This window comes from Sphaerodactylus townsendi, linkage group LG12 (genome assembly GCF_021028975.2).
Source record: "Sphaerodactylus townsendi isolate TG3544 linkage group LG12, MPM_Stown_v2.3, whole genome shotgun sequence".
NCBI lineage: Eukaryota > Metazoa > Chordata > Lepidosauria > Squamata > Sphaerodactylidae > Sphaerodactylus > Sphaerodactylus townsendi.
Genome location: NC_059436.1, coordinates 36,356,768 through 36,378,100, shown reverse-complemented (window position 1 = coordinate 36,378,100; position 21,333 = coordinate 36,356,768). Strand labels below are relative to the sequence as shown.

At 45.3% G+C, this 21,333-nt stretch overlaps 1 protein-coding gene across 11 annotated transcripts in view; it reads right to left on the bottom strand.

The window, feature by feature from the left end:
- NSMF (NMDA receptor synaptonuclear signaling and neuronal migration factor) overlaps positions 1-21,333 on the bottom strand; it is a 53,563-nt gene that overhangs the window by 13,042 nt on the left and 19,188 nt on the right. Inside the window, exons 2-10 of one of the 11 annotated variants that reach the window (XM_048512297.1) lie at positions 18,928-18,989; positions 17,610-18,116; positions 12,645-12,720; positions 11,967-11,972; positions 11,210-11,278; positions 4,620-4,693; positions 4,026-4,115; positions 2,343-2,464; positions 842-925 (exon numbers count right to left, since the gene is read on the bottom strand). In XM_048512297.1, coding sequence (XP_048368254.1) covers positions 842-925; positions 2,343-2,464; positions 4,026-4,115; positions 4,620-4,693; positions 11,210-11,278; positions 11,967-11,972; positions 12,645-12,720; positions 17,610-18,116; positions 18,928-18,989 — 1,090 coding nt within the window. The remainder of the gene's footprint in view (positions 1-841; positions 926-2,342; positions 2,465-4,025; positions 4,116-4,619; positions 4,694-11,209; positions 11,279-11,966; positions 11,973-12,644; positions 12,721-17,609; positions 18,117-18,927; positions 18,990-21,333) is intronic. The other 10 variants (XM_048512298.1, XM_048512302.1, XM_048512304.1 and 7 more) reach the window with 10 other exon arrangements.

Sequence of the window (21,333 nt, the reverse complement as noted above, 5' to 3'; positions counted from 1 at the left end):
CCCTTTCTCTCCTATAGGAGACTCAAAGGGATTTACAATCTCCTTGCCCTTCCCCCCCTCACAACAAGCACCCTGTGAGGTGGGTGGGGCTGAGAGAGCTCCGAAAAGCTGTGACTAGCCCAAGGTCACCCAGCTGGCGTGTGTGGGAGTGCACAGGCTAATCTGAATTCCCCAGATAAGCCTCCACAGCTCAAGCGGCAGAGAGGGGAATCAAACCTGGTTCCTCCAGATTAGAATGCACCTGCTCTTAACCACTACGCCACTGCTGCTAGCGACTTTTTTTTCAGAAGCTGTTTTTAAAACTCTTCCTGCTCACTGTGCAGAGAGCTATGCAGACATAAAATGCTAAAGCAGTCCTTTTTGAAACATTTCCCAAACATTTTAAATGCACTGTGCAGAAAGGGCCATAGCCACCCACTCAACAAATTTAGTTAACTCAAGAAGAATAAGTATAGATTCTGCTCTTGCACAGGCCAGTGATTCAACAGAAGATATTATATCAAGATGATCCTAAGACAAAGGAAAATAACCAATACTGGTGCTAAGTTTCCTGTGTGCCTTCAGGTTTTATACATATACCATATAGCACCTGTTAGACCATAAGTGTCAAACTTGCGGCCCTCCAGATGTTATGGACTACAGTTCCCATCATCCCCTGCTAGCATGATGCTGGCAGGGGATGATGGGAACTGTAGGTCATAACATCTGGAGGGCCACGAGTTTGACATCTGTGTGTTAGACTATCCCAGAATCCACCAGCCCCTATGCCAAAGAAAAATTCATAAGAAAGGTCTCCCTCCCTGAGCTTGGGCATTTGGAGGGCACAGACAGACTAACTTACATAGAGAATGGGTATGATGGATGGGTCGTCTCGGCGGATGATTGTTGGAACATATTCTGCTTTGGGAACCTTGGAGGAAATAAGCTGGAAGAAAGGAAGGAAGCGGAGAGAGTGCATTACAATAGGATCAGGTAACACAGAAGGCTGAGGATGCCCGAGATGCCTTGAGGCAGACCACTGGTTACTCATCAAGGGCAGAACTTTTTTGCAGTCGTAGATGTGCTAGAAAATCTTCTTACCCATCAACTTACTTAAAAGATTGTGACAATCCAAAAATTAAAACTTGCGTACACCATGGGGCATGCTGAAATGCTGGAGGTCAAACCGTGGAAATAAAAAGGAACCCTTCCTTAGCATCAACCACTCCAATTAGCCTGAAGTAGGACACTCCACTGGATATTGGGCAGAGATTGGACAGCATAGTATAGCACGTAGAGTGCCATACTAGAATTTGGGGGAACAAGGTATAAATATCTAAAATAAATAAATAATGACAGGTCCAGTGCCTGGAGAGAGGGGTGGCATGCAAGGGAAAGGGAGGGGGCCTGGCATCTGGACATGGCCCACCCACCCTAGCGGAGGGAGGGGGAGGGAGGGGAGTTTTGCTACGCTGTCTTTCCACATACTTCATTTAGCACCCAAATAATATCAAGGCAAGGACGCTGCATGTCCCTCATGCCCCAAACTCTCTGTTCTTTTTACTTCTTTGGTCATTGCCAGAGCTGGCTGTGTGAATCCCACAAGTGTGCTACACAAGCGCAGAACATGGTGCTGATGCAAAATTCTGAATTTTAGCTTTTTGCTGGATTAAAGCAAATTTCTCTCCATTAAGGCTGAAAAAAAGTAAGCCTGAAAGCTAGGGCAATGCTTGGCACATTTCTTTTTGACACGGAGGCTTCAGTGCTCTATACTCCTTGTAGAATTAACATACACTTATTCATGAGTGGCACAATTCAGTTTTTCCTGGAATAGAAGCTGGGCTGCCTCTGGGGCCAATCTTTGTGTTTTTTTAAAAAAACGGAACATTCACAATGGTGGTTTTGTCTACTTAGGGTCTGCTGGAGAGTCTGATATATTTGTATCTCCAGGGAAGAAAGCAGGCAACCTGTGGGCTGGTGCTGCACAGATTCACAAAAGAGAGCACCTGTGCCCTAAGCCAACTAGTGCTTCTCCTTATGAATATAACAAAAGTGACAACCATAACACCACAGCTGGCTCAAACTACTTTGCTGCTGTGGTAAAAATCTTCATGTCAAACACGCACGAGAGAATCACTGTGGTCCCCTCTTGGAGAGTTCCTTCTGAGGACAACCTTTGTTCTATATTCCGTACATGAATGAGGACTTCCGCCCCATTCAGTTGTATGGAGCAAGGAAAAGATTGCTGCTAAAAAAATGAGAGAGAAAGGGATACACCTGCCCACCCCACCCCAGCCCATACTGGTCCAGAGGCATGAGGCGGTGACTGAAGCAGCTGCTGAAATTCCGCATGCATCACTCACCATGATTTTGGGTGGGATGAAGTCCTCCCCACTGCAAGCTGCAGCTTCAAGCTCCTTCTCTGCCGTCCAGTTCGAGTCAACACTCTTATCAAGTGCGCAGCAGGAGTCCTGGAGGTCATGGCCTGCAGGGTGCAAATCAACAGGAGTATTATCAGGGTCCTTAAGCAAGAAACACGCCAATTCTAAGTTACCCTAGTTAAGGTGTTGCCTACATGTGTAGTGCTTTCTTTACTAGACAAAATGGGGCAGTCTTTAAGCTGCCTTGTAGATGGTCAAGGATGCCTCCTGCTAAACCCAAAAGAACACCATGCGCAGCTGTGAAGCGGTGGCTACTGCCTTTTTGGAGGACATGGTAGGTCCAGGTTTATTCCCCGGAGAAAGCAAAGAGGCCTTTCCAGCTCTAGAGCAACAGTGGTGTAGAGGTTAAGAGCAGGTGTATTCTAATCTGGAGGAACCGGGTTTGATCCCCCGCTCTGCCGCCTGAGCTGTGGAGGCTTATCTGGGGAATTCAGATTAGCTTGTACACTCCCACACACACCAGCTGGGTGACCTTGGGCCAGTCACAGCTCTTCAGAGCTCTCTCAGCCCCACCCACCTCACAGGGTGTTTGTTGTGAGAGGGGAAGGGAAAGGAGTTTGTAAACCCTTTTGAGTCTCCTAGCAGGAGAGAAAGGGGGGATATAAATCCAACTCTTCTTCTTTTTCTTCTGTACAGACCACTGGCAAACATAACCCAAAAAGTGCCAAGAAAGTACTTATTTGCACAGTGCAGAGTTAATTTAAGGAATTTGCTGTCATGAGAGGTGGTAACAGCCACTGACATGTATGGCTTTAAAAAGGAACTAGGTCCACGATGGATGAATGAAACCTCTGTGGTCAGAGGCAGTATATGTTTGACTATGAGCTTCTGAAAAATAAACAAAGGGTGGGCCTTCTAAGGCATTTATTTGGCTGGAGTGGAAAACAGGATGCTGAAAGGCATGGATCTTTGATCTGATCCACCAGGGGCTCTTCTGATGCTAGGCCACAGCTCTTGCTTGGTTCATCATCTGCCATCCCTGTTCCCACCTACCCTCTTCACTTTACCACATTCTGCCTTTTCACATGTGACATTCAGCTATCTCTTGCTCCTCACTGCCTGCCTAATACCTAGTTCTATTTGGCAAGGAATCCCCCAGTTACCACTTGGCAGCTAACACTAGTAACTATCAGCCATGGAAGGAGATTTCTGCCTTACAACTGCTTCTAAGTGGGCAGGGACACCATCTTCCAAGAGCGGCATGGTTTATTATGAACGTACAGAGGACAACGCAGTATCCAGGTTGTGGGCCAACCCCTGCAATTCTTCCCTGACTAGCAGGCTACCACATTGTTTTTAAGAGCATAAGAATGAGCCTGCTGGATCAGACCAGAGCCCATCTAGTCCAGCACTCTGCTACTCGCAGAGGTACCACCAGATGCCTTCGGGAGCTCATTTTCCTTGCTCCCCAAAAACCAAAACCAACCACAGCTTCCTGAAAGCTTAGCCGCCGTGGCAAACTGGAGAGAACAGGCCCCTGGCTAACCTAAGCACCTGCTGAAGATATTGACTCATGCTGTCTATTCAAATCTCTTCCTCTGACATTGGCCACACCAAGTCAGCTAGTTTGGATTGGAGGATAAGGACACAATCACCAGGACATACTTTCTCGGGAGTCATTGAGGTTTTCAGGCTTAATGGGAGTCGGGTCGCTCCAGGACCGGCTGAAGCTCCTTTCTCGCCGCTCGGCAAATGCTACAAAGATTAAAAAACAACAACTATTACAGCTTTGTGACCAATGAAGACACACCGCTGGCTCAAAAGTTCATGCTCTAAACCAGGGGTAGGGAACCTGCGGCTCGAGAGCCACATGCGGCTCTTCTGCCCTTGCACTGTGGCTCCACGAGCCGAGCCGCCGGCCCCATCCTTGCTTGCCCTGCAGGCAGCAGGGCGGGCGCATCCATGCGCTTCTCAGAACGAGCGGAGTAAAAGGTTAAAAAAAACCCTATATATATAGTGTTATCTTTATTTTAAACGTCAAAAATTATTTGCGGCTCCAAGTGTTTTCTTTTCCCGTGGAAAACGGGTCCAAATGGCTCTTTGAGTGTTAAAGGTTCCCTACCCCTGCTCTAAACCATTCTGTTATAAATCTACCAGAAGGCAGAAAGGAAGGCTACATATAGGTTGATCCAAAGCAAGGCAAAAGCAAATGTCTCGGGGATGCAGGGACCTGAGAGACAGGTCAGCAGGGCCACCCACCTCTGAAGTTCCCGCACTCACTCTGTGCCTTCATGCGACGGCTCCCCACCATGCGCAGGTGCTTCCTGAAATTTCTGAAAGAAATGAAAAAGAGGAGGCTGTCAATACCAGGCATCCAAAAGAAGGTGAAGTTAATACGGGGAGATCCAAGTTGATTCAGGCTGAGTTTGCAGAAAGCAGAGGAGTCAGAAGAACACAGGGGTTTTTTCCCTCCAGCTTTCCAGCAGAAACATCTAGAACTGCCCGAGATCCTGATCAAAGACACTCTACACTTAAGCAGATGTCTGAGATGACAACCATTCATAAACACACTTGTGCCAACGTCCGAGCCAAACAGCGCAACCACAACCACAGTTTGCCATCCATTTCGCAGTATTTCTCAGAGAGAACGCCACAAGCAAACCACTTTGGCTGTGGCTGTTTCCATGCTAAGGCTTTGTTCCAGCTGCTCACCCAAACTGGAGCTATTTTGGGGTGCTGAGGGAGCCTCCATTTATCACTGTCCACCTTTCAGGTTCTCCCTTGATTTGGCTTGGTACACAGTTCCTATAAAGATCACAGACCAAGTGTACAGACTACTGCGTTATTTCCCCCACGTGGACCCCTGCATCTACTCATTCCAGTCTTCCCTGTGCCACTGGAGATCTTTTTTTTTAAGCAATTACCATTTTTAGAAGATTAAAAGAGCCCTCCAGCGATATGGGCAGGAGGCAAAGTCAGCCATAGGAACATCTGAGGCAAGGGAAACTGCCATGTGTGTATTTTATTGCCGCTGTCAGCAACTCTGCATTCACAGACGGAATAAGAGCTAAGCGGAAAATCACTGGAGTGTGGAGCCAGCCTGTCATGCGCTAGATTTATGTCCAGTTGCGCCTTAACAAACCAACAATATTTGGGGCGTAAAAGCTTTTGAGAGTCAAAAGCTCCTTTCATCAAATACCAAGCTTTCAAGTGTCAAAGGGAGATTGTACCCCCAAAATCTTGCTGGTCTCTAAGAATGGGCTTGAATCTAGCAGTTCTACTGCAGACTGCAGATCCTGAGCCTTCAATGTGTTAGTGAGCATGTTCATGCCAGCAACCACCACTAGAGGACCCTCCTTACTGTATCTGTCAGAAACTGCCCCATATCTATCAGCTAATCTAGGGATCCAAATTCTGTTTCAGAAAACGTTGTGCGATCTGATGGAGCAAGAAAGAATGAGCTTTGAAGTAGCTGTTCTGGTCTCATGGCATTCCTTGCGACTTACATAGATGCCAAACCCTGGCAGAGTTGATGCAGCATAATGACTAAAAAGAATAAGCTGTGGTTTGAGAATTCACTGATTAAAATAAGACCATGTGCATGAAGTGCTTTGGACACGGAAATTACTATACAAATGTTATTAAAGTTCAGAGGGACAGTTAAGACCTTCCTTGATGGGCTTCTTTTTAAATAAGGAAAGCAGTAAATAAAGAAGAAATAGTAATGATAACCTTGGCCCGATGGGTAAAAGTTTTGCTTTTATTTCATCCACTTTTTTTTTGTTTTGTTTGGCATTCCTTCAGTGATTTCCTCTTTCCTGACCAATGTTTTAATTGTTGTTTTTATAGGCTTTGTAAATATTTGTTTTAATGATGTCCGTTTGGAGAGATTGATTTGAATGGTTTTAAAATGTGATTTTATCATGTATTTTTAAAATTACTAGCCACCTTGAAGGCCCTTGTGAGAGCAGAAAGGTGGGATATGAAATTTACAAATAAATAAATAACTTTTTAAAAGCCTCTGAAGTAAACCTTAACAGCATTTCTTTAATTGGCACCATAATCACCATGCCACTTGCTACAACTTTGCTCATAAGCAAGTTTAGGATCTATTCATTGCTGAGAGAGAAAGGGAAAAACGTACATCACTCACAACATTTTCTGGGAGAGAAAAGGAAAAATGTACATAATTTTCAATATTTTCTGCTCAGAGATTAATACATCAGGATGGGAGGGAGAGCTTGATGTACCACTTCAAGTCCAAGCAGAGGGAGCCTTTATAATTTGAAGAGGGATCAGATTTTGGGTACCATTATGGCATAGGGTATTATGTTTTCTAACACAGGGAGATAATGAAGATTTTTTTACCTCAGGTACCAAAATGTTTTGGGCCATATGTGAGCCCAATAGTCAATTTAGACAGCATACCCCCAAACCCTTTCAAATATCACAAAAGATTCTGAGGCACAAATCACACACACACAAAAAAAAAGATCGGAGATACAAATCCATTTGAAATGAAGTACCAACAAATCACAAAATACATGAGAAAAAAAGATCGGAGATACAAATCCATTTGAAATGAAGTACCACAAAGCTAGTACTCTTCCAAGTAAATTGATACCACAGGAGGACATGAGTATGTTGACCGAATACAATTTTAATGGGATTCATTTGAAGCAGGAAACAGCCACGATATTTTCCACAGAAGGGACACAAGGATACTCTACTACTTCTCAAAACTAAGGTTTGTGAGAATATGAAAAACCTCAAATACTTTTGGGTGTTGGGATGCAGAAGAACAGTCAACCCAAACCCAACTTATTTAACTGTGACAGGAAGAGAAGATGACAGGAGGAGAAACAAAGCTACTGAGTTAATTTAACAACTCTGAATCAATGCAGGAATCCCTTCACTACGTGTGGGTGGCCGCATTTAAAAATCCAAGCTCAAAGAACAGACTTCAGTCAAAGAAAAGATGTAATTTGAGAACAAAACCAGCCCATTTTTCCAAAAGAACACAATACCCTACTACTGCCACATTCATGCTAGACTTGGTTACCATAGAGACACTCATAGGTCCCTTGTTGGGTCCAGCACAAGTTACAAACAGACCAGGATAGGATGAAACACGCTTGGATCAATCTAGCCCTATGAATAATTCCACGCCAGGTACAACAGGCATTTAAAAGATGAGCCATTCCCCCATCTTCTGCAGAATTTCACTGTACTGCCTTTTCCAAATCTCCCCCTCCATCCTTCAGAGTCACAGACTCTGCCCATCTCTGCAAGGAAGATACCAAAGAACATGATGAATGCAGCAAACTTATATCAACTGTGGATTGCAACTGGGAGACATCAGGAGAGAAAGAAGGATTCATACAGAATGCACAAAATCGCTATGACCTTTTCCACAGAAGTCACTGAAAATGTTTCCAGAATGTTTTCAATTCCCTGCCCCCTTTACCACGATGTTTATCTGCACTCACCTGTGAGGACTTTTTAAAAACTGATATTCTGTAACTCTGGCTCATTCCGCACATGCAGAATAATGAACTTTCAAACTGCTTTCAGTGCTCTTTGAAGCTGTGCGGAATGGCAAAATCCATTTGCAAACAGTTGAGAAAGTGGTTTGAAAACGCATTATTTTACATGTGTGGAAGGGGCCTTCGTTAATTCAACCAAAATAGCAAAAAAAGGAGGGAAGGAAAAGAAAGAAGTGAGGGATGAAAAAAATGGCACCGAAGGGGAAGTTGGGCGATGGCAGAGGAGTGGAAAATAGGGGGGGAAAGGTGAGGGGAAAATTAGTGAGTGAGGGACTCAAAAAACAAGCGCCGTGGGGGAGATTTGGGCGATGATTCTAAGGTGTGTAAAAAGGCAGCGGGAAAGATTAAACGTTGTAAAAATGATGACATAGTGAGGGAAGATGGCTTAGAAACACTTGAAAACAGTTGGAAAACGGGTTTCAAAAGAAATTGAGAAAAAGCTGCTTGGAAATGTTTTCAGAACCAAAAAGGGAAAAGCAATGAGGGAATGTTTCATTTCCTGCCTGAAAACGTTTTAAAGTTATCTGCGGAAAAGGCCTACCTTGGACTTTGCACTTGCCTAGCAAGTTGTCCCACAGAACATATGACATGTGCAAAGGAAAAGCTTTATCATCTGCCTGATTCCTTTCCATCTAGATACCCTCATAAAGCCCTTTTGTACAGGATTCCTGGGGAGTAGCAATATGAAGGTCTCTTCAATTCTTCAGAGAATAAGCTGCCATCACCCAGTTTCTCAGCCATGCTCCTCTCCCAATCTTAACAATGCAGGTGGAATAACCCCATTTTGCTTGCTCTTCTTTTTGGCACAAGCACTTCTTCAGAGCCAAGGAGATTGAGCAGGCCAGCCTAGCACTGGAATGGGGGGGCGGGGGGGGGGGAAGAGAGACAGCATGTGTTTTCAAGCTCACATCTGCTACCAAACATGCACTAGGTTCTAAGCAAGGATCTGGGATACAGAGGCGAAGGGAAGAGTGTAGCACTGCAGTTTGGAATCCAGCAAGGCAGCAGAGACCATTCAGCCAACCTGGCTTCAGAGTCAACCTCTCACAAGGTCTGATCTGCCGGACTTCAAGAGATGATGCGGGTAGTAAGCCCTTCCTCAGCACCCCAATAGTAGCATGCGCTCAGCCTCACTCCCTCCCAGCTGGAATGGAAAAAAGCAGCGGGAACTGAATCATTATAACCTTCTGGTTGCATCCTAAGTACAACCACTAAGAAAAAAAAGTCAAAACGGACTCAAAAAGGAGTCAAGACAGAACTAGGGTCATTTGGAGGAACTCTGCTCTCTCACAGCTTTCTTAACAGGACACAAGTCAGCTCTCCATCCTTTTATTTTTTTCTATTAAAAATAATAAAATTCCCCACCTTGCACAGCAAAACCAAGCTTGTCACGGCCCAGGAAAATGTGTGACTTTTCTCTTTGTAGAGAAGTTGGAATACAATGGTGACTTAGAGGGCATCAGTTGTGTCAAACCTTGTCTGTGCCACAAACCTGCTCACTTTATGCTTTAGGTCAGTGATGGCGAACCTATGGCATGGGAGCCCTCTCTGTGAGCACGCGGACAGAGAGTTCGTCATGTGGGGGTCGGAAAATCACACACACCTCACACACACATCTAGGCTGGCCTGGGCCACTGTGCACAACGGGCCTGGTGCCTGTGCTCCAGGTGGCTGCTGCCGGGGGGGGGGGGCGCAGAGGAGACAGAGATGCTAGAGAGGCACACGGGACTTGCTGGAGGCTAGAGCAGGCTGGCCTCTGCCCAAGCGGGTGGGACGCAGGATAACCTCAGCATTCAGGTTAAATTGCCGGGTTGGCGCTTTGAGATAAATAAGTGGGGTTTGGGTTGCAATTTGGGCACTCGGTCTCAAAAAGGTTTGCCATCATTGCTTTAGGCCATAGGTGTCAAACTCGCAGCCCTCCAGATCTTGCTGGCAGGGGATGATGGGAACTGGCAGGGGATGATGGGAACTGTAGTCCATAAGATCTGGAGGGCCGCGAGTTTGACACCTGTGCTTTAGGCAGATAGATAACTTTCAGCTTCAGCCACTGTATCAGCAATATGTGGATAACAGCAGCGACTTCAGATTAGGGTAATAAAAATATCTGAAGAGTTCTGAAAGGCTATAAAAATGTTAAATCTTTGGTTGGCTCTAAACCACACAGCTGTTGCCAAGTACTCTTCTGCTCACAGGAAGGAACCTATTGCTCAAACAAGAGCACTTTTAATCTAAAGCCACTGTAATAGCAACTCAGAAAGAACAGATTTGCAGTCTGGGACGAATGATTTCTGTACTATTGGGGCCATTGGGCCCCAGAAAAATGTCTCACAGACAGTCAGGGTCCATATTAAAGTTGGTGTTATCTAACTCATTAGGGCTTCACCAATATGGAGAGGATTTCTACTGCAGCCCTACACACCTGTCCTTCCTTCATGCAGCCAGAGAAATTAACCCAAAATGTCGATACAACATTAAACCATAGGATGACTGTTTCCCACAGCACAAATCCCTCCCCCCCCTCTTCTTTGGAGGGAAACTGAACATTTTATCACAGCTTAATTAAACATTCTGTCAGGTTGAAACAGATGAAATTAAAATAGCTTTAGAAGGGATAAATTCTGCCCACAAGGAAGAAGAGTTTGGAGTTATACCCCACCTTTCTCTCCTGTAAGGAGATTCAAGGTGGCTTGCAAACTCCTTTCCCTTCCTCTCCCCACAACAGACACCTTGTGAGGTAAGTGAGGCTGAGAGAGTTCTGAAGAACTGTGACTAGCTCAAGGCTACCCAGCAGGAAAGTAGGAGTGCGGAAACACATCTGGTTCACCAGATAAGCCTCAGCCACTCAGGTGGAGGAGTGGGGAATCAAACCCAGTTCTCCAGATTAGAATCCACCTGCTCTTAACTACTACACCACGTTGGTTCCCACATGGACTAACTCAATCCAAGGAAACACGTTCCTTTTTCACCTTGATTTTGTAAGCAATTGCAAGCGTATAAAAACATTGCTTAGGCATTTTTTACCGGAACAGCAAAAATGTACAAGTTCTATGATCAGAAGACGTTTGGCCTAAAATTCTCCCCAAGTTTGTTTGGAACTTCACTGTGAATTGTCCTGCTAAGAAATGGGAAATGCCCTACTTATTTCCCACAGCAAGTTCTCTGAAAAGATTCCCAGGACTCTGGGAATCTGCATCAATTTACCCGCCAGCTTAAAAAAAAAACAGCGCTGGTGCCCATGGCAGGTGACCCATGCAAATAACAAGGCAAGAATTGAACCCGTGCGAGGAAGAGATGCCCCCCTACCTCTGGATCAGAGCTGCAGAATCATTTTCCCGCTTCCGCCTCTTCCTCTCTGCGTAGCCCCTGAATGCCCTGGGAAACCAGTTTCAAGCCATTAAACCAACTAGAACAGCTTCAAAACTGGGAAACAACATGGAAAAAATAACACAGGACAGAGAGAGAGCGGGAATGCTCCCACTAGAGGCGACGCAGGCCACAAAATGATTCACAGACAAGGCGGGAGAGAGGCTGAGAGAACAGACAAGGTTGTTGAAGGCATGGCACATATTGGTCCTAGGGAAAGGCAAACCAGGAGATTGCATCTTGTCAAAACACAGGGAAAGGAGGTTCAAGCATAGCACGGACACATTGATCCTACATCTTTCCACACTCATTTAGGTACGCTCCCCCTCTGTGAAATATGCAAGGGAGAAACTTCCCATTATTCCTCTTCTACTGCACAAAAAAGCAAATAATCTAGAAGCTGGAGGAAAAGATTGTTAGTTTCTGTCCTCCCAGGCTCCTGGAACAGACTGCTAGCGAAGAAGGGAAAAGAGGCAGGAGTGAGAAGAGGTAGCACAGAGGGGCTGGCTGGACGCACAAATTGCGGCTTTTTGTTGTGAGCTGAGCCACAAGCTGCCAGTCTTCAATCTCTGATATGAAACAAGCTCCGCTAAACTGTCCTTAATTATGAACAAAACAGTGTGGAAACTGGGGTTTTCTCCAAAGACAAGTGATAGAGGGATATGTTTGGGGAGGAAGAAACAATGGCTGTACTTACGAGATGCTGAAGATCCCAAGAAAAGCAGCGGCAAGGAGGAGAGAAAAAGATAGGTATCAGTGAAGAAATTCTTCCAAGCAGAACTATTTTTTTTTTCTGCAGAAGTAACCCATTTTGAAATTAAAAAGAGAAGAAAAACCCTATACTATGGAAACACTATATTTCCAACACTGACCAAATTTGACTTCAGGCCTGTCAAAACTACAGCACATAGCACACATGCATCAATTCCCATCATACTGTGGCAAACTTCTGGCAACCAGAAGCGAATGGGCAGGTTGCTTTCCTGATGTAACTTATGGAGGACACTGCCATTCATGAAACATTCACACAGATGCTACCATACAAGAAAATGGTGGTCATACCACATATTGAGAGTCGAGAAAACACTGCTCAACAAACAGGAAGGGCCATAACAAAGGGAACAAAACATAGGGAAGCAAACACAACTAACGTTCTTGTTTCTCCCCTCTGCTTCTCCCTCCCAGTTGAAACTGACAATATGGGTTAGCAACCTGTCTTTCTTGTGATGCTAATCTGTAAATGCCAGGAATGTGGATGGCGCTATATAAAGAGATCGACTAAGATGACGACAAAGGGTAGGCAGTTGAGCATGCGGACTTGTGCTGCAAAAGCAGCTTTAGGAACCCCTCCCTCTCTGACCACGGTCTTCCTTACGCTTGCATAGTTGTTGTAGCTGTTTGGAAAGTGAACAGGTTCTCTTTGGGAAACCAGGTCCTGATTGGGATGTCCTCTGGAATATGGAGAGAAAAAACATTAGTGAACCCCTGGGAAAAGACAGGCGGAGGCCTAATCAGAAGAGCACTCAAAAGCTTAGTGTGCCATCTGGGCACTGCAGGGTATTTTATTTATTTAGACATTTACACTTCATTTTGTTCCCCAATGAAGAATCAAGGGCCCACTCCGCACAGGCCAAAAAGAATGCCGCTGGAACGGTAAAAACACCGATCCAGGGGTGCTGTTCGCACAGCTGCCGCCTCTGCATCGAGGCAGCGCTGTGCTTTTTCCCCAAAACCAACGCTATTTCCCAGCCAGTTTGAACGGCACCAGGTTGGAGGCGCCACTTTTAGGCACCTCTTGCTTTCCCCACACTTATCTCCGCAGGGAGAGAAGGTAAGTGTGGGGAAAGCAGGAGGCTGCCGTAGCCACTTTGGGGCCGCTCGGAATGGCCCCAGGGCCACACCGGCATCAAGGTCACCCAGCAACGTCACCCACACCCGGCGAAGTAGCAATTTGAACCCAGATCCCCCAGCTCCTAGACTGGCACTCTAATCACAACAGCATGCTGGCTCTCAGTGAAAATGGTTCAATACAATTTAACAGTATATTGCATAGTTGTTGTAACTCTAAGTTCTGTACTGAAAACAACTAGATATCTAGATTTTGTGGATGACCAGAGTTCCCCTATTCCATTCCTTTTATTGCGCCAGTCCCATGCTGTGCTCCTTGAAATTTGTGCCAGTTTGTACATTTCTGAAAGAACGGTCTTCTCTGTATTCTTTCCAAATGTATTCTTTGGGTTGGATCCTACCAGCTTTTCCACAGAGGTAAGAGGAAGAGGAAGTAGAGGCAGAATTCCTTCCTCACTGCAACATTTGTTCATGAGCATCTTACGACGCCCAGCAAAGAATTTTCAGGGGTCAAAAGGTGCTTCCTTCTCTCTCTGGTGGAAAAGCTGTTAGTGTCCAACTACTTAAATGTGTCCCTGTGGTTTGTTATGGGTCCCTGTAAAGACTGAAGCCGTTCCCGGTATTTTTAATCAAAAATTTTATCATGCCATATGGGGAATGCTTAAAAAAGTATACTAGCTTACATTCACACTGTATATATTATGTAAATTACATTAATATATTCTACATTTACTATCCAAGGGCAGAGTAATACTGGGCATGAACCACTACAAACATACCCAAGCTGACATGTGCAGGCTGGAAATTATGTCCAATCCCATAGTTCTGAAAATATAGATTACTAGAGTGGGCCGGCCACGTGTTGCTGTGGCTTATTGTGGTGAAATGGGAAAGGAACAGTAGCAGCAAATCAATTGCAGAGGCCAGCAGTACGCGCTCATGGAAACGCGCAGGCTGATACTGTGCGATGTCATTGATGTGTGTGACCGCATCCTCCCTCACTTCTCTTCCCTTGCATGGCACCCCTCCCCCTACCTACCTCCCCTTTCCCTTTGCTAGAGTGGGTGGGTTATATCCAGATGCTGTGCCCCCTCCCTTGTATGCCACCCCTCACTCTCTCCCATCCCTAACTTCTGTTCCCTTGCATGCCTCCCCCTCCATCCCTTCCCTCTCCCACCCTCTCTTCCCTTGCATGCCACCCCTCCCCCTCCCTCCCTTCTGTCTCCCTCTGCTAGGGTGGATGGGTCATATTCAGATGCTGGGCCTGCTCCCTCCCCTCCCTTGCATGCAACCCCTCTCTCTCTGTCCCCTCCCTCACTTCTCTTCCCTTGAATGCCTCCCCCTCTGTCCCTTCCCTCTCCCTCCACTGAATGTGTATGAGAGTAGGTGTGTTGTGTGGTAGTAGTGGGTGAGGCACAGAGAGTGAAAGATACCTGCGAATGAGGAGGATAACCCCACCTGACGTCTCACACGGCAACGTGTGTATGTGTTTCACGTCCACTTGAGTTATTGCCTATGTACTGTTTTCACTGCTCATATCTGGCCATCTGAGCGAACATTCTAAGGGCTCGAACATTCTAAGGGAGACAGTTACACACAGGTAGCTTCATGGCCTGGTGCGCCAGGAAAAAGATGTTTTACCTGGCTCAGGTGTGTTGTCTGACAGCAGGAGGTACGTAAGAGCACAGTCGGGGGAATGAGTAAGTGTCTGTGAAATTTTCAGAGCGTTTGGGCCAGCAGGTGCGGGGTTATTCTTGAAGCAACAAACACATGGTTCCATTTTTATATATATAGATTGCTTGCAAAGTATCTTTGTAGTCATCAGGGCTAGATACTTAGGATGTAATCCAAGGACACTTTCCTAGGAGTAAGCACCACTGACAAATATGAGCTTACTTCTAAGTAGACACACTTAGGAGTGTTCCCTTTTTAAAAAAATCTGCAGGCTGCTGCGTCCTGTGCATAGTAGTGAATTCACAGCCCTTGTAGTGTGATTATTAAATACAGGCAGTTCTACATGTCTCATTCCACTAAGTTTCTGGCACGATGACAAAAAGCTGATCTGGAAGCCATGTTGAGCTGAGAATGTAGATCAAAAGTACACAAACAGAAATATTCCACTGCTTATGACAATTTCAAACCACATAATGAAGCACTGGATCAGAAGACTGGAAGTCGTTCCTGCAGATATAGGTCAGACAACCAGAAAGAGGACCAACTCAGAAGCTCCACTGCTAGATAAGTGGTGGAGCAGTCAGAAAGGTAGATTCTGACCCATGCAGTAGCAGGTCCTAATTTGACCTTAGAAAGCACTTTAACAGAAAATACCAAAATACAATTCAGACAACCCAAAGATAACTTCTAAATACATCCTTGGTGGATCCCAATTCATTACATGGGCCAATGCAGGCCCTAGACTCCAAGATATGTGCTAACAGTCAAGAACCCTTTGGCTTATGACCAAGGGCTCAGGATTCTGCTTCTGCATAGACCAAGGACCTGTGAGCAAAGGAGACACACACTCTGCACAGATCTTACTCAGATTTTGCTAGCAAGGTGTTTTAGGCAACTGAGAATGGGGCGGGGGGGGGGGGGGGGGATCCTTGAATGATATTTTACAATAGGCACTGCTGGTATATTCTCTCCCCCTGAATGTAAATTTGACTTCTTTAAGAAACCTGGAACAGGACTGGTGAGAGTGCACATGGATTTAACTCCTGGATGCAGTGCCTGAATTTTAAATCCAAAATTAGCCAGAACATTTAACAGCCAACAGTGCTCACCAGCACAAGGATAGAATGAGCTGTTCAGTCCCACACACAGGGCGACAATTTCACTCTCTGCTCTGCCAGGCTGTGCCACTGCTGGCAGAATTACAAACTGAGTGTCAGAACACACAGCCCTGAAAAATGGACATGTTGTCAAGGAAGACACGGGGCCTCCATTAGGCTACTTTCCAGGTATTTACACGATGCTCAGGAGCCGGCATGAACCAGCTTAGAATACAGTAGGGATCCCTAAAAGGGAATCTAGCTGAGACAAAGCAGGAACAAAGAAGGGCAATACACATGGTGCAGGGGCACTGATCTTTCTTAGGAAGAACATAAGAAGTGTCTGGCAGAATCAGGCCAATGGCTGATCCTGTTTCCCAGCCACCAGTTGTCTCCAAAGGCCTAAATCACAGCATGAAAACACACCTGAAACTGCCTTACACTTAATCAGACCATCAACCCATCAAGGTCCACATATTGTCTATTCAGGCTGTTTGTGGATCTCCAGGGGTGCAGGAAGAGGTCTTTCATATCACCTACTACCCGGTCCTTTATAACTGGAGATGGCAGGGATTGAACCTGGCATCTTCTGTATGCAAAGCAAAGGCTCCATTGAGTCACAGCCCCTCCACAGCACCGAGAAAATATCCCAGTCGCTCCATGTACGCGCAAACACACCCCCATCCTCTGAACTTGGAGGCGTGATTTGGACATCACAGCTACCAGCCATAAAGGGATATCTTATCCTCCATGAATTTGCATTATCTATCTCAAGTCAGTTTAACTTTTAGCCACCACTGTACCTGTGGCAGTGAGTTCTACAAGCAAATTGTGTGCTATCTGAAAAATTATTTCTGTTTGTCCTGAATCAACTACTCACCAACTTCACTGGGTGATCCTGTGTTCTAGTGAGCAAATATATTCTAACTGCCTCTCAAAATGCATCTTAGGTCGGTCCACATTTACTTGGTGGACGAATGCAGGACCACCTGCATTGCAACACATTACAATATGGAGTGTCACTATGTTATTCTGGTTGTAAAACGTTTCCGGTTACAAATTGTTTTACTGTATGATGCCAATAAAGGCTTTGTGTGTGTGTGTGAAAATATGGAGTGTCCATGACTGGCAACTAGCCAACAGCAAACAAAAGATACATGTTCCATCCAATGCATAATTATCTTGTGGAATTAACTGCGTTACAGAACTGCCAAGGGTATTGATGGTTTTCTAAAAGGAATGGATAAAATTAAGTTTACCTGCAGCTGTCAGCCATTATAACTATATGGAACCTACTTGTTCTGTGGCAGTTTACCTCCAAGAACGGGATGCTGGGTAGACGTGATGGAGGATACGCTTCCAAGGGGCAGCTGGCTGCTCACTCTTGGAGACAGGGGATCCAAGGGGATCTTGGAAAATCAGGGAAGTTAAACTCATTTGTTACAAGGGCCAGATATAACATGAATATGACTTGGTTGTGTGTGGCTAACTTGGTTGGTGAGCCCTCAGTAGGCTCCCCAGTCCTGACTGGCACTGGAGTATGGCTAACCCCATCTTGCAAGAGCTTATCAAGCCCACAAGCCAGCTGAGGCAAGCCACCCCCCTTGCTCCTGATCTGGCCTTGTGAGCCCGGCCTCCAGGTCATATGTTTGACTCCCCTGGTCTACATGGTCCTTTGGTCTAGCTAAAACAGCAGCCCATTTTAATGATTCTTCGCTCACCGGACACACGGTCAATGCTGTACATCCTCTCCAACTTTTTCCGGCGCCAGCTGGCCTCACCAGTCTGGTGGTGATGGTGATGATGCTCCAGATCAAAGGTATGTTGCGAAGGAGAAGTCAACTGGGCACAGCCAGGACACTCCTTAGAGACCTGCCGATTGCTGGTCCAGCCATCTTTGCAATGCCTGCTAATGTTATGGGAGCTGCCAGCATTCTGCAAGGGCTGTCCCTGGGAGCACTCCTCCTCTTCCTCTTCAGTCTCAGGTCCTTTGATGACCACCAGCTCCATACTCTCGCTTTGGTGCTGCGACAGCATGGGCCGCTCGCCAGAGATGGTGTAAACGCGGGGCTTAGGGCCCTCTCCTGTTAGCTTCTCCCCACGCTCCTCCGAGTAGCTCCTTTCAAACTTGCCATCAGAAATGAGTGACAGTCGGCGCTTGTTCTGGGCAGCCTGGTGCATCTCTGGAGAGTCTTCTGGACCCACGTAGGATTCGGCCAACAGGTGATCTTAAAAATACAATCAGAACATTTTAAACTTAAAAGAAAACACTATGCAAAAGACAAGAGGTTCTGCAATGATACAGGCTGGATTCTGAGATCTGCATCAATCATGCAAACAGACAAGATTCACACACTTTTTTCTCATGCCACTTACACTAGTTAGAGAGAAGGGCAAGGAATACCATACCCAACCACTCAAAACTTTCTTCTAGCTTTCAGAGACCTCCCTAGGCATTGCTCAGTTATTTGCAAGCTCCTATCTGTCAGGGATTAAAACATATTTGCAAGTGACTAGAAGTTTGCTTTAACAATGCTCCCTCCCCTGTTGCCAAAAGCGCAGATCCTCAGAAAGCTTAATTATGCCTCTTCCCATTCTGCCTTTTTGCTATGCTCTTGCTGAATTACACCAAGCATCATGCAAACAACCGTGTGACATATTATGCAAATCAATCATATTAGGATAAGGTACACTGCATATATTCAGCTTCCACAAAGAACGAAGTGAGTGTTGCAGAAATCACCTTTGCATGCCAGATAGCAAAAAAACAAAAACAAACCAAAAAAACCCACACAGGAATGCCTTATATCAAGTCAGACCTTTGGTCTGTCTAAACTAATATTGTTTACTCTGACTGCCAGTAGCTCTCCAGAGTCCCAGGCAGAAAAATGTCTTAGTTAATTCCTATTTACTAGAGATCCTTTATATGGAGATACCAAGGACAGGAACTTGGACCTTTGGCACCATATAAACTGCAATCCCGTACCAAAACAGCCCACCCCATAAATGAAAAGGCCCCTGGTTGGCAGTGCCTCCTACCTGAGCCATTCCTGCCCTCAGGATGGTTTTGGGACAGGTAGTCTCCAAAGGCCCGTGCCGCTCTTTATGTAGTGAAGAAGTGCCAGAGCATGAAAAAGAAGAGAGAAAAGAACAACAGGGAAAGGTAAAAAGTTAGCTGCCACACCAGAAAAGTCCTGTTACAAAACTGGTTTCATTCCTACTCATCCAACATGGGACAATGTAGTAGATCCCAGCCTTGGCAGACCCAGACCCATGCCCAACAAATCTAGGTCCAAGTTTTAATTTTTTTCTATGTATACATTCTACTCTTGTCTTTCTTGAGGAATATGAACATTGGTTTAACAGCCTTTCCTTCTCCAAAAAGAACCCTGACAATTGTATACGAGTGTGTATATTGTGTGTGTGTGTGTGTGTGTGAGAGAGAGAGAGAGAGAGAGAGAGTGTGAGAGAGAGAGAGAGAGAGAGAAGAAATCTCAAAGGCCCCTTCCGCACATGCAAAATAATGCGTTTTCAAACCACTTTCACAACTGTTTGCAAGTGGATTTTGCTATTCCACACAACTTCAAAGAGCACTGAAAGCAGTCTGAAAGTGCCTTATTCTGCATGTGCGGAACGAGCCAAAGAGAATTCTTAGCATTAATATGAAGCTACAATTCAGAGGGTGAGAGTGTAGGTAGGTTGACAGTTAAACTAGAACTTGTAAAAAACTAGCAGTAGTACACATGTAGGCACAGCTGTAGGAGTGTATGTCCTCTTCTTCTCATTCTACTGTCTATGTATTTTATCTAAAACATTTATATCATGCTTGCTCCAACAAAGTTTACAGCGGCTGTCAGCCCAAGTTAAAAATAGCCATTACATTTCAAAGCGGGTATGCATTAAGTGCTGTCAAACAGCTTCTGACTGAAGTTGACTCTACGAATTGGTAACCTCCAAAACATCCTATCATTAACAGGACTTGGAAACTGAGAGACTCCGCTTCCTTTATAGAGTCTATCCAACTCCTGTTCTGTCTTCCTTTTGTTCCTGCTGCCTTCACCTTTTCCTAGCATTACCGTCTTCATTACTGTAATGAAAATATAATAGCCTCGGTTTAGTCATTTGAGCGTCGACAGAGAGTTCAGGCTTGATTTGGTGCAGAACCCACCGATTTGTCTTTTTAGGGATCCACGGTATCCGTAAAACTCTCCCACAATACCACATTTCAAAGTCTCACCCATAATAAGGCATCAAACCCACACAAACTTCAGGAAGATGCAGATTTGGCCACTCAGATAAACAATAACGCCCACTCGCTATCTAGCGCTGCCAGCAAAAGGTCCTCTGGTAATCCGGGACTTGTATTTTTTTCCTAAAGAACTGGGGCTGTTTCCATACAGCAGTGCAGTTTTCAGGAGCATCCATCTGGCACTGTCCTCTATCTGTCCTACTTCTCTGCTCATCTATTCCATGCCCCACTTTCCCAGCAGCTTCCCTAACTTTGGTTTTGTGTCATCTTTTGGCAGAGATCAGAGTCAAGATGTCTTTGAGCACCACATGGATGGGATGGTGAACATATCTGCAGGACCCACTCACATCAGCATAATTTTCCTTATCTCAGCCCCACAGTTGCCATTCCTACCCTGTCCAGGTTTTGGGTTTTTTTAAATAGTAATTGCTAGATCATCACAGCACTATAATGGACTTATACAATATTTAAAAAGGTAAAGTTTCCCCTTCAGTCGTGTCCGACTCTGGGGGTACCATTGTAAGCAGTGATTTTATAGGCTTCTGTGGGGTAGTTTGCCATTGCTTTTCCTGACTATTCTTTACCCCCTAGCTATGAGCTAGGTACTCAATTACCGGCCAAGAAATGGATGGATGGCTGAGTTGACCATGAGCCAGCTGCCAGGATATCTAACCCCTAGGGGACTCGAACTCCTGTCCGTGTGAGTGACAGTGCAAGCACTTAACCACTACGCTATGCAGCACTTTATACAATATAGTAGTTCCAAACTAAGTTGTTTTTTAGCTCTTTCCACTCCATGACAAAGATATTTCAAGATTTAATTTATTATTTTTGTTTGAAAAAAGAAAACTGGGAAGTAATAGACGGTGACAATGCACTATTAGAATGCTATAGCAATATAGCAATTACCATTTTTACAAAGAAGTTCTTGGGTGGAAAAGGGAATGATGATTGCTGGGGTTCCTTGTGTGCAAGGAAAACACCAGGAAAACATTGGGGCGGGTGCTCCAATGTTGCAAATGCTTCGGTATTTGTAGAAGCAACAAGACCCACCCAATGAACTGTGAAAGCAGACAAGTCAGAATTTGGCATATTACAGAAGGGAGGCTGTTCTGGAGTCAGGAGGCCAAGTAATTACAGAAAAAGCCCTGTCTCACACCAGCCATATTGCCTGATCAGAAGGAACGCTTCAGATA